General features: G+C 49.8%; 1 protein-coding gene across 5 annotated transcripts in view; it reads left to right on the forward strand.

The window, feature by feature from the left end:
- The window catches only part of SCUBE2 (signal peptide, CUB domain and EGF like domain containing 2), an 84,391-nt gene that overhangs the window by 35,884 nt on the left and 34,888 nt on the right, over positions 1-13,619 (forward strand). For 3 of the 5 annotated variants that reach the window (XM_073545181.1, XM_073545184.1, XM_073545183.1), the window contains 5 exons: positions 972-1,088; positions 6,019-6,093; positions 6,169-6,285; positions 7,035-7,157; positions 7,423-7,539. In XM_073545181.1, coding sequence (XP_073401282.1) covers positions 972-1,088; positions 6,019-6,093; positions 6,169-6,285; positions 7,035-7,157; positions 7,423-7,539 — 549 coding nt within the window. Of the gene's footprint in view, positions 1-971; positions 1,089-6,018; positions 6,286-7,034; positions 7,158-7,422; positions 7,540-13,619 lie in introns of all 5 variants that reach the window. The other 2 variants (XM_073545182.1, XM_073545180.1) reach the window with 1 other exon arrangement.

A 13,619-nucleotide genomic window follows, 5' to 3' on the forward strand; every position in this document is an offset into this window, starting at 1 on the left:
ATCTCTGCGTCCAGTACTGCAGGCCCAGACTCCTCTGTTATCAGTGCAGGATCGCCGATTTCTGTTCTTTTGTGCAGTAAGAAAAACCACAAACTCTCCGACTTTATAGATTGCGGCTCTCGCTGTAGTCCGGCTCCCGATTGGTCGGCTCATTATGTCATGTCTCCTCGTTTCTAGATCTTGACTCATGAAGTTTTATTTCAATAAACAAATGAGTACATTTCAGCGCCAAAAATCCATCAAAGCAGAAATCCTGAGGCTCGCCGCCTGTCGCGGCAGCTTCGCTCCATCATGCTCACATCCAGCCGTCCGCCTTTATGTGCGGCGCTTGTGAAATGCTGCGACCATTGGGCGGGGGGGGCTCATTATATAAACTGCTGGTGAGCGGAGGGCTTCCATCAGGGGGAGATCGGGGTCCGGCAGGGGGGCTCAGGTTTCAGCGCCTCCAATTGTAATTAATAGGCAGATTTCATAAACTGAAAATCCAGCGTAATGTAATCCACATCTAGTGAAAGGTTCTGCAACTTTCCATTATACTTGTTTCAATGCTCTGCCGTGTCCAGATCTCTGGTTGCTGTCAGTGAATTGTAGCATATTGATGCATCCACTGATGGATCTCACACGGCTCAGTCCTGAGTCACACGAGCCTCAATGGACGAAGCGGCCCCAGCACTCAGGCTCGACCGCCACGACAAACCCACAGCCGCTCCGGGGATAACACGGAGGAAATAAGTTTCAAGTTCTCATGCTGGGTGTAAATCATGGACATTTTCATTTATAGCAGGCGGGGATCTGGAGAATGGGGAGCAAGTAACATGAAAGTCTCATAGAACGTTGTAGAACTTTCTGTCGCATATTTATTTATCAGTAGAAAACTAGAAAATCCTTTTAAATGGCCTCAAAGTAGGCAGGAAATGTGAATACAGACGATCGTTCTCCGATTCTCACCCCTGTTTTTGTTCCCTTCGCAGTGACCTGTAATCATGGGAATGGAGCGTGTCAACATACATGTAATGATACAGACACCAGGCCAGTCTGCATGTGTCACCCAAAGTACAGCCTGCAATCTGATGGCAAGACCTGCATTGGTAATTGGTATCATGTTACTAAAGCCAATTACATACAGTACTGATTATACTCCAGAGCTGCACTCACTATTCTGCTGGTGCAGTCACTGTGTACATTACATTACTGATTCTAAGTTAGATCCTGTATTATACTCCAGAGCTGCACTCGCTATTCTGCTGGTGCAGTCACTGTGTACATACATTACTGATGCTGAGTTAGATCCTGTATTATACTCCAGAGCTGCACTCGCTATTCTGCTGGTGCAGTCACTGTGTACATACATTACTGATCCTGAGTTACATCCTGCATTATACTCCAGAGCTGCACTCACTATTCTGCTGGTGCAGTCACTGTGTACATACATTACATTACTAATCCTGAGTTACATCCTGTATTACACCCCAGAGCTGCACTCACTATTCTGCTGATGCAGTCACTGTGTACATACATTACATTACTGATCCTGAGTTACATCCTGTATTATACCCCAGAGCTGCACTCACTATTCTGCTGGTGAAGTCACTGTGTACATACATTACATTACAGATCCTGAGTTACCTCCTGTATTATACCGCAGAGCTGCGCTCACTATTCTGCTGGTGCAGTCACTGTGTACATACATTACATTACTGATCCTGAGTTACACCCTGTATTATACTCCAGAGCTGCGCTCACTATTCTGCTGGTGCAGTCGCTGTGTACATACATTACTGATCCTGAGTTACATCCTGTATTATACTTCAGAGCTGCACTCACTATTCTGCTGGTGCAGTCACTGTGTACATACATTACATTACTGATCCTGAGTTACATCGTGTATTATACTCCAGAGCTGCACTCACTATTCTGCTGGTGTAGTCACTGTGTACATACATTACATTACTGATCCTGAGTTACATCCTGTATTATACCCCAGAGCTGCACTCACTATTCTGCTGGTGCAGTCACTGTGTACATACATTACATTACTGACCCTGAGTTACATCCTGTATTATACTCCAGAGCTGCACTCACTATTCTGCTGGTGCAGTCACTGTGTACATACATTACATTACTGATTCTGAGTTACATCCTGTATTATACCCCAGAGCTGCACTCACTATTCTGCTGGTGCAGTCACTGTGTACATACATTACATTACTGACCCTGAGTTACATCCTGTATTATACCCCAGAGCTGCACTCACTATTCTACTGGTGCAGTCACGGTGTACATACATTACTGATCCTGAGTTACATCCTGTATTATACTCCAGAGCTGCGCTCACTATTCTGCTGGTGCAGTCACTGTGTACATACATTACATTACTGACCCTGAGTTACCTCCTGTATTATACTCCAGAGCTGCACTCACTATTCTGCTGGTGCAGTCACTGTGTACATACATTACATTACTGACCCTGAGTTACATCCTGTATTATACTCCAGAGCTGCACTCACTATTCTGCTGGTGCAGTCACTGTGTACATACATTACATTACTGATCCTGAGTTACATCCTGTATTATACTCCAGAGCTGCACTCACTATTCTGCTGGTGCAGTCACTGTGTACATACATTACATTACAGATCCTGAGTTACCTCCTGTATTATACCGCAGAGCTGCGCTCACTATTCTGCTGGTGCAGTCACTGTGTACATACATTACATTACTGATCCTGAGTTACACCCTGTATTATACTCCAGAGCTGCGCTCACTATTCTGCTGGTGCAGTCGCTGTGTACATACATTACTGATCCTGAGTTACATCCTGTATTATACTTCAGAGCTGCACTCACTATTCTGCTGGTGCAGTCACTGTGTACATACATTACATTACTGATCCTGAGTTACATCGTGTATTATACTCCAGAGCTGCACTCACTATTCTGCTGGTGTAGTCACTGTGTACATACACTCACTGGCCACTTTATTAGGTACACCATGCTAGTAAGGGGTTGGACCCCCTTTTGCCTTCAGAACTGCCTCAATTCTTCGTGGCAGAGATTCAACAAGGTGCTGGAAGCATTCCTCAGAGATTTTGGACCATATTGACATGATGGCATCACACAGTTGGCGCAGATTTGTCGGCTGCACATCCCTGATGCGAATCTCCCGTTCCACCACATCCCAAAGATGCTCTATTGGATTGAGATCTGGTGACTGAGGAGGCCATTTGAGTACAGTGAACTCATTGTCATGTTCAAAAAACCAATCTGAGATGATTCGAGCTTTATGACATGGCGCATTATCCTGCTGAAAGTAGCCATCAGATGTTGGGTACATTGTGGTCATAAAGGGATGGACATGGTCAGCAACAATACTCAGGTAGGCTGTGGCGTTGCAACGATGCTCAATTGGTACCAAGGGGCCCAAAGAGTGCCCAGAAAAAATTCCCCACACCATGACACCACCTCCACCAGCCTGAACCGTTGATACAAGGCAGGATGGATCCATGCTTTCATGTTGTTTACGCCAAATTCTGACCCTACCATCCGAATGTCGCAGCAGAAATCGAGACTCATCAGACCAGGCAACGTTTTTCCAATCTTCTACTGTCCAATTTCGATGAGCTTGTGCAAATTGTAGCCTCAGTTTCCTGTTCTTAGCTGAGAGGAGTGGTACCCAGTGTGGTCTTCTGCTGCTGTAGCCCATCTGCCTCAAAGTTCGACGCACTGTGCGTTCAGAGATGCTCTTCTGCCTACCTTGGTTGTAACGGGTGGCAATTTGAGTCACTGTTGCCTTTCTATCAGCTCGAACCAGTCTGCCCATTCTCCTCTGACCTCTGGCATCAACAAGGCATTTCCGGCCACAGAACTGCCGCTCACTGGATTTTTTTTCTTTTTCGGACCATTCTCTGTAAACCCTAGAGATGGTTGTGCGTGAAAATCCCAGTAGATCAGCAGTTTCTGAAATACTCAGACCAGCCCTTCTGGCACCAACAATCTTGCCACGTTCAAAGGCACTCAAATCACCTTTCTTCCCCATACTGATGCTCAGTTTGAACTGCAGGAGATTGTCTTGACCATGTCTACATGCCTAAATGCACTGAGTTGCCGCCATGTGATTGGCTGATTAGAAATTAAGTCTTAACACACAGTTGGACAGGTGTACCTAATAAAGTGGCCAGTGAGTGTACATTACATTACTGATCCTGAGTTACATCCTGTATTATACCCCAGAGCTGCACTCACTATTCTGCTGGTGCAGTCACTGTGTACATACATTACATTACTGACCCTGAGTTACATCCTGTATTATACTCCAGAGCTGCACTCACTATTCTGCTGGTGCAGTCACTGTGTACATACATTACATTACTGATTCTGAGTTACATCCTGTATTATACCCCAGAGCTGCACTCACTATTCTGCTGGTGCAGTCACTGTGTACATACATTACATTACTGACCCTGAGTTACATCCTGTATTATACCCCAGAGCTGCACTCACTATTCTACTGGTGCAGTCACGGTGTACATACATTACTGATCCTGAGTTACATCCTGTATTATACTCCAGAGCTGCGCTCACTATTCTGCTGGTGCAGTCACTGTGTACATACATTACATTACTGACCCTGAGTTACCTCCTGTATTATACTCCAGAGCTGCACTCACTATTCTGCTGGTGCAGTCACTGTGTACATACATTACATTACTGACCCTGAGTTACATCCTGTATTATACTCCAGAGCTGCACTCACTATTCTGCTGGTGCAGTCACTGTGTACATACATTACATTACTGATCCTGAGTTACATCCTGTATTATACTCCAGAGCTGCACTCACTATTCTGCTGGTGCAGTCACTGTGTACATACATTACATTACTGACCCTGAGTTACATCCTGTATTATACTCCAGAGCTGCACTCACTATTCTGCTGGTGCATGCACTGTGTACATACATTACATTACTGACCCTGAGTTACATCCTGTATTATACCCCAGAGCTGCACTCACTATTCTGCTGATGCAGTCACTGTGTACATACATTACATTACTGACCCTGAGTTACATCCTGTATTATACTCCAGAGCTGAACTCACTATTCTGCTGGTGCAGTCACTGTGTACATACATTACATTACTGATCCTGAGTTACATCCTGTATTATACTCCAGAGCTGCACTCACTATTCTGCTGATGCAGTCACTGTGTACATACATTACATTACTGATCCTGAGTTACATCCTGTATTATACCCCAGAGCTGCACTCACTATTCTGCTGGTGCAGTCACGGTGTACATACATTACATTACTGATCCTGAGTTACATCCTGTATTATACTCCAGAGCTGCGCTCACTATTCTGCTGGTGCAGTCACTGTGTACATACATTACATTATTGACCCTGAGTTATATCCTGTATTATACTCCAGAGCTGCACTCACTATTCTGCTGGTGCAGTCACTGTGTACATACATTACATTACTGATCCTGAGTTACATCCCGTATTATACTCCAGAGCTGCACTCACTATTCTGCTGGTGCAGTCACTGTGTACATACATTACATTACTGACCCTGAGTTACATCCTGTATTATACTCCAGAGCTGCACTCACTATTCTGCTGGTGCATGCACTGTGTACATACATTACATTACTGACCCTGAGTTACATCCTGTATTATACCCCAGAGCTGCACTCACTATTCTGCTGGTGCAGTCACTGTGTACATACATTACATTACTGATCCTGAGTTACATCCTGTATTATACTCCAGAGCTGCACTCACTATTCTGCTGGTGCAGTCACTGTGTACATACATTACATTACTGATCCTGAGTTACATCCTGTATTATACTCCAGAGCTGCACTCACTATTCTGCTGGTGCAGTCACTGTGTACATACATTACATTACTGATCCTGAGTTACATCCTGTATTATACTCCAGAGCTGCGCTCACTATTCTGCTGGTGCAGTCGCTGTGCCCAGGTTGTCACGGGTGTTTGTGTCTTGTCTCCTCAGAGAAGGAGGAATCTGACCCCAATTCTACGTCTGCGTCGGAGCTGGATAAGAGGGTGAAGCGCCGGCTGGTGATGGGTAAGGTGGGGCCTCTCCCCGTGGTCTGTACAGGGTCGGTGCTCTGCTCCGTCCTGATGGTGTCTTCCTCCTCAGAGACGTGCGCGGTTAATAACGGCGGGTGTGACCGGACGTGCCGGGACACATCGACGGGTGTACGCTGCAGTTGTCCCGTGGGCTTCACGTTGCAGTTTGATGGAAAGACGTGTAGAGGTGAGCGAGGCGATAAGAATGCACACAGCCGTCAGCTGCGGGCGGCTCCGAACCTTCCATTCTTTGGTGTCCGTGCTGAGCTGGTTCCTTCCAGGTGGAGGGTGTTATAGAGGGGGCTTGGCTGCCATTCCCGTTCTCAGCACGAATCCATTACCCGGCCTGTACGTGAGCGGAGGTGAGAAGCACAGGAGCGCCGGAGGGGCCCGATCAGCCGCTCACTTGGGGGGATTTGCATAAGTGACAGCACCCTCGCAGACCTTCAGCAGAGGATCCAGGGGGCTCAGGTGTCTTGTGTGGAGACCACCACGGGGTGGGAAGTCTTACAGGCGCCCTGTGAAGAAAGCCCACTCCGCGATCTCCGTGGCCACTCTTAAGGGGTGTTGCCACAATTAAATCTAATGTTGTATCCACAGGATAGGGGATAATTTACATATCCCTGGTGGTCCGAGCCCCCGATGATCTGCGCGGAGCTGTTCGTCCTCTGCTCCATTCATGGTGTATGGGAAGCCGCCTCCATACGGCTCTGCCACCCCATAGGTGATGAATGGAGCGGGGGCTGAGCAGGCGCAGCGCTCTGGAGACCTGGGGGGTCCCGGCTGTTGATCACACAGAGTCGGACTTTCACTGGTGGGAATATCCCTTTAACACATGGGCCAGGTTCACCCTGCCCGTCAGTGCTGTGCAGGGTCTTTTTCTCGGTATACTGTAGACCCCTGGTGATATCACAACCCATCTTCTCCTCATTGCAGATGTTGATGAATGCCAGAGCCACAATGGAGGGTGTGATCACTTCTGCAAAAACACCGTGGGCAGCTTCGATTGCAGCTGCAGAGCTGGCTATAAGTTGCTGACAGATGAGAAGTCCTGCCAAGGTAGGCGCTGCCAGTCCCGGGCGGGGGATGCAGCCAGCCGTCGCCCCCTGTTGGTTCTGAAGGTCTGACTGGGGGGCACTTACTTACAGCCCTGCCGTGTGCGGGGGTGCACCGCTTGTTACTGCGTCTTATGTACGTTGGTGGACGGAGTCTCCCAGGTTTGTGTGAAATAAAGGCGGTAATGACCCGGGACGGTGGGAAGCCGCCATTGCGGGGGTCACTTATTTTCCCGCGGTGACCCCTTATTCTTGCTGTCTTCTTGCAGATGTGGATGAATGCTCCTTTGAGCGCACTTGTGATCACAGCTGCATCAATTACCCGGGATGGTTCGTGTGCTCGTGTGACCGGGGATACGCGCTGTACGGACTGACGCACTGCGGAGGTAAGTGGGGGGCCGAGACTGTATGGCGCAGTGGTGGATGCTGAGAGTCGTAGTCTCGCCATCTCTGGGACGCAGACCCCCCCAGGCCCACTCCATTCCCCGCCGAGTCTCCAGAGCTGCGCTCCTCGCCCCTCCGAGGCGCAGCGCTCATTACTGCCGATCCTCGTTGATCTGCTGTCCACGGCTGGATCGCTCCCGCTGAGCGGCGTCTCTGGGTAAATGTCGGCTATTTATACCGAACTCCGGGGCAGAAGCTACACTGAGCTCATTATTCTGCTGCGAGCGGCGGTGGGCGACGCATTATCTCCCCTCGGAGCTTCATTCCCGCCACGGAAATGGTCGCTGTGCACAAACCGCGCCGTGATGTCACAGTCTGCAGTTAGTGTGTCACTAAAGATTCCCCCCTCAAAGTGGCATTACCTAGTGATGTTCTCCAGATCTGTAGTGGTCAGTGGTGTAATAATCTGCAGGGCTCATCACCATTTATGCCAGGAGGTGGAGGAGCGATGCTCTGCAGACAGGTCAGTGGTGTAATAATCTGCAGGATATATCACTGTGTATCTGTCAGGAGGTGGAGGAGCGATGCTCTGCAGAGAGGTCAGTGGTGTAATAATCTGCAGGATATATCACTGTGTATCTGTCAGGAGGTGGAGGAGCGATGCTCTGCAGAGAGGTCAGTGGTGTAATAATCTGCAGGATATATCACTGTGTATCTGTCAGGAGGTGGAGGAGCGATGCTCTGCAGACAGGTCAGTGGTGTAATAATCTGCAGGATATATCACTGTGTATCTGTCAGGAGGTGGAGGAGCGATGCTCTGCAGAGAGGTCAGTGGTGTAATAATCTGCAGGATATATCACTGTGTATCTGTCAGGAGGTGGAGGAGCGATGCTCTGCAGAGAGGTCAGTGGTGTAATAATCTGCAGGATATATCACTATGTATCTGTCAGGAGGTGGAGGAGCGAAGCTCTGCAGAGAGGTCAGCGGTGTAATAATCTGCAGGATATATCCCTGTGTATCTGTCAGGAGGTGGAGGAGCGATGCTCTGCAGAGAGGTCAGTGGTGTAATAATCTGCAGGATCTATCACTATGTATCTGTCAGGAGGTGGTGGAGCGATGCTCTGCAGAGAGGTCAGCGGTGTAATAATCTGCAGGATATATCCCTGTGTATCTGTCAGGAGGTGGAGGAGCGATGCTCTGCAGAGAGGTCAGTGGTGTAATAATCTGCAGGATATATCCCTGTGTATCTGTCAGGAGGTGGAGGAGCGATGCTCTGCAGAGAGGTCAGCGGTGTAATAATCTGCAGGATCTATCACTGTGTATCTGTCAGGAGGTGGAGGAGCGATGCTCTGCAGATCGTTAGAGACCTCAGTGGTGTAATAGTCTGCACGTCCCCCTTACATTATGGGTTAAACCGTGGGTATCGCACCCTCTTCAGAAGTAAAGTGTCAGTGTGACCGCCGTGTAGACTTTTGTGGTGCGGCTTCCAACCACCGAGAAATCATAAAACGCCAAAAATACAGAGTGTGAGCGCCAAGCGGGTCCTTCTGGTGGAAGAAACCTCACAGCAAAGTATTCAGCTGCTGGAAACTTCTGGATATGTGAAAATGTTCCTTGTTGACGGAGAGCGGAGGAGCGATGTGCGGACTCTGGCGCCTGCTGCGCGGGGAGCAGACCCTCAGTTAAAGGGGAAGGTTGTGTGCGACGAGCTGCCTCCCCACTGATCGCCGAAACACTCACAGATATGTGATCTGGGCATTAACCATTGGAAGGATCAGATCCCCAGCAGCACAGAGCGTTTCAGGGCAGCAGTGAGCTGGTCCTATGGGAGGATACAGAATAGTATTGGAGGCCGGGATTCCAGCAGCACAGAGTGTTTCAGGGCAGCAGTGAGCTGGTCCTATGGGAGGATACAGAATAGTATAGGAGGCTGGGATTCCAGCAGCACAGAGTGTTTCAGGGCAGCAGTGAGCATGTCCTATGGGAGGATACAGAATAGTATAGGAGGCTGGGATTCCAGCAGCACAGAGCGTTTCAGGGCAGCAGTGAGCATGTCCTATGGGAGGATACAGAATAGTATAGGAGGCTGGGATTCCAGCAGCACAGAGCGTTTCAGGGCAGCAGTGAGCATGTCCTATGGGAGGATACAGAATAGTATAGGAGGCTGGGATTCCAGCAGCACAGAGTGTTTCAGGGCAGCAGTGAGCATGTCCTATGGGAGGATACAGAATAGTATAGGAGGCTGGGATTCCAGCAGCACAGAGCGTTTCAGGGCAGCAGTGAGCATGTCCTATGGGAGGATACAGAATAGTATAGGAGGCTGGGATTCCAGCAGCACAGAGCGTTTCAGTGTTTCAGAGCAGCAGTGAGCATGCCCTATGGGAGGATACAGAATAGTATAGGAGGCTGGGATTCCAGCAGCACAGAGTGTTTCAGGGCAGCAGTGAGCATGTCCTATGGGAGGATACAGAATAGTATAGGAGGCTGGGATTCCAGCAGCACAGAGCGTTTCAGGGCAGCAGTGAGCATGTCCTATGGGAGGATACAGAATAGTATAGGAGGCCGGGATTCCAGCAGCACAGAGCGTTTCAGGGCAGCAGTGAGCATGTCCTATGGGAGGATACAGAATAGTATAGGAGGCTGGGATTCCAGCAGCACAGAGCGTTTCAGTGTTTCAGAGCAGCAGTGAGCATGCCCTATGGGAGGATACAGAATAGTATAGGAGGCTGGGATTCCAGCAGCACAGAGCGTTTCAGGGCAGCAGTGAGCATGTCCTATGGGAGGATACAGAATAGTATAGGAGGCTGGGATTCCAGCAGCACAGAGCGTTTCAGTGTTTCAGAGCAGCAGTGAGCTGGTCCTATGGGAGGATACAGAATAGTATAGGAGGCCGGGATTCCAGCAGCACAGAGCGTTTCAGGGCAGCAGTGAGCATGTCCTATGGGAGGATACAGAATAGTATAGGAGGCTGGGATTCCAGCAGCACAGAGCGTTTCAGTGTTTCAGGGCAGCAGTGAGCTGGTCCTATGGGAGGATACAGAATAGTATAGGAGGCCGGGATTCCAGCAGCACAGAGCGTTTCAGGGCAGCAGTGAGCTGGTCCTATGGGAGGATACAGAATAGTATAGGAGGCCGGGATTCCAGCAGCACAGAGTGTTTCAGGGCAGCAGTGAGCTGGTCCTATGGGAGGATACAGAATAGTATAGGAGGCCGGGATTCCAGCAGCACAGAGCGTTTCAGGGCAGCAGTGAGCATGTCCTATGGGAGGATACAGAATAGTATAGGAGGCCGGGATTCCAGCAGCACAGAGTGTTTCAGGGCAGCAGTGAGATGGTCCTATGGGAGGTCACAGAATAGTATAGGAGGCCGGGATTCCAGCAGCACAGAGTGTTTCAGGGCAGCAGTGAGCATGTCCTATGGGAGGATACAGAATAGTATAGGAGGCCGGGATTCCAGCAGCACAGAGAGTTTCAGGGCAGCAGTAAGCATGTCCTATGGGAGGATACAGAATAGTATAGGAGGCCGGGATTCCAGCAGCACAGAGTGTTTCAGGGCAGCAGTGAGCTGGTCCTATGGGAGGATACAGAATAGTATAGAAGGCCGGGATTCCAGCAGCACAGAGTGTTTCAGGGCAGCAGTGAGCATGTCCTATGGGAGGATACAGAATAGTATAGAAGGCCGGGATTGCAGCACAGAGCGTTTCAGGGCAGCAGTGAGCTGGTCCTATGGGAGGATACAGAATAGTATAGGAGGCCGGGATTCCAGCAGCACAGAGTGTTTCAGGGCAGCAGTGAGCTGGTCCTATGGGAGGATACAGAATAGTATAGGAGGCCGGGATTCCAGCAGCACAGAGTGTTTCAGGGCAGCAGTAAGCATGTCCTATGGGAGGATACAGAATAGTATAGGAGGCCGGGATTCCAGCAGCATAGAGTGTTTCAGGGCAGCAGTGAGCTGGTCCTATGGGAGGATACAGAATAGTATAGGAGGCCGGGATTCCAGCAGCACAGAGCATTTCAGGGCAGCAGTGAGCATGTCCTATGGGAGGATACAGAATAGTATAGGAGGCTGGGATTCCAGCAGCACAGAGCGTTTCAGTGTTTCAGGGCAGCAGTGAGCTGATCCTATGGGAGGATACAGAATAGTATAGGAGGCCGGGATTCCAGCAGCACAGAGTGTTTCAGGGCAGCAGTAAGCATGTACTATGGGAGGATACAGAATAGTATAGGAGGCCGGGATTCCAGCAGCACAGAGTGTTTCAGGGCAGCAGTGAGCATGTCCTATGGGAGGATACAGAATAGTATAGGAGGCCGGGATTCCAGCAGCACAGAGTGTTTCAGGGCAGCAGTGAGCATGTCCTATGGGAGGTCACAGAATAGTATAGGAGGCCGGGATTCCAGCAGCACAGAGTGTTTCAGGGCAGCAGTGAGCATGTCCTATGGGAGGTCACAGAATAGTATAGGAGGCCGGGATTCCAGCAGCACAGAGTATTTCAGGGCAGCAGTGAGCTGCTCCTATGGGAGGATACAGAATAGTATAGAAGGCTGGGATTCCAGCAGCACAGAGTGTTTCAGGGCAGCAGTGAGCATGTATTATGGGAGGATACAGAATAGTATAGGAGGCCGGGATTCCAGCAGCACAGAGTGTTTCAGGGCAGCAGTGAGCATGTACTATGGGAGGATACAGAATAGTATAGGAGGCCGGGATTCCAGCAGCACAGAGCGTTTCAGGGCAGCAGTGAGCTGGTCCTATGGGAGGATACAGAATAGTATAGGAGGCCGGGATTCCAGCAGCACAGAGCGTTTCAGGGCAGCAGTGAGCATGTCCTATGGGAGGATACAGAATAGTATAGGAGGCCGGGATTCCAGCAGCACAGAGCGTTTCAGGGCAGCAGTGAGCATGTCCTATGGGAGGATACAGAATAGTATAGGAGGCCGGGATTCCAGCAGCACAGAGTGTTTCAGGGCAGCAGTGAGCTGGTCCTATGGGAGGATACAGAATAGTATAGGAGGCCGGGATTCCAGCAGCACAGAGCGTTTCAGGGCAGCAGTGAGCTGGTCCTATGGGAGGATACAGAATAGTATAGGAGGCCGGGATTCCAGCAGCACAGAGCGTTTCAGGGCAGCAGTGAGCATGTCCTATGGGAGGATACAGAATAGTATAGGAGGCCGGGATTCCAGCAGCACAGAGCGTTTCAGTGTTTCAGGGCAGCAGTGAGCATATCCTATGGGAGGTCACAGAATAGTATAGGAGGCCGGGATTCCAGCAGCACAGAGTGTTTCAGGGCAGCAGTGAGCATGTCCTATGGGAGGATACAGAATAGTATAGGAGGCCGGGATTCCAGCAGCACAGAGTGTTTCAGGGCAGCAGTGAGCTGGTCCTATGGGAGGATACAGAATAGTATAGGAGGCCAGGATTCCAGCAGCACAGAGTGTTTCAGGGCAGCAGTGAGCATGTCCTATGGGAGGTCACAGAATAGTATAGGAGGCCGGGATTCCAGCAGCACAGAGTGTTTCAGGGCAGCAGTGAGCATGTCCTATGGGAGGTCACAGAATAGTATAGGAGGCCGGGATTCCAGCAGCACAGAGTATTTCAGGGCAGCAGTGAGCTGCTCCTATGGGAGGATACAGAATAGTATAGAAGGCTGGGATTCCAGCAGCACAGAGTGTTTCAGGGCAGCAGTGAGCATGTATTATGGGAGGATACAGAATAGTATAGGAGGCCGGGATTCCAGCAGCACAGAGTGTTTCAGGGCAGCAGTGAGCATGTACTATGGGAGGATACAGAATAGTATAGGAGGCCGGGATTCCAGCAGCACAGAGCGTTTCAGGGCAGCAGTGAGCTGGTCCTATGGGAGGATACAGAATAGTATAGGAGGCCGGGATTCCAGCAGCACAGAGCGTTTCAGGGCAGCAGTGAGCATGTCCTATGGGAGGATACAGAATAGTATAGGAGGCCGGGATTCCAGCAGCACAGAGCGTTTCAGGGCAGCAGTGAGCATGTCCTATGGGAGGATACAGAATAGTATAGGAGGCCGGGATTCCAGCAGCACAGAGTGTTTCAGGGCAGCAGTGAGCTGGTCCTA

The sequence above is a fragment of the Dendrobates tinctorius genome, unplaced genomic scaffold (genome assembly GCF_039654945.1).
Source record: "Dendrobates tinctorius isolate UK_male_01 unplaced genomic scaffold, ASM3965494v1 ptg000142l, whole genome shotgun sequence".
NCBI lineage: Eukaryota > Metazoa > Chordata > Amphibia > Anura > Dendrobatidae > Dendrobates > Dendrobates tinctorius.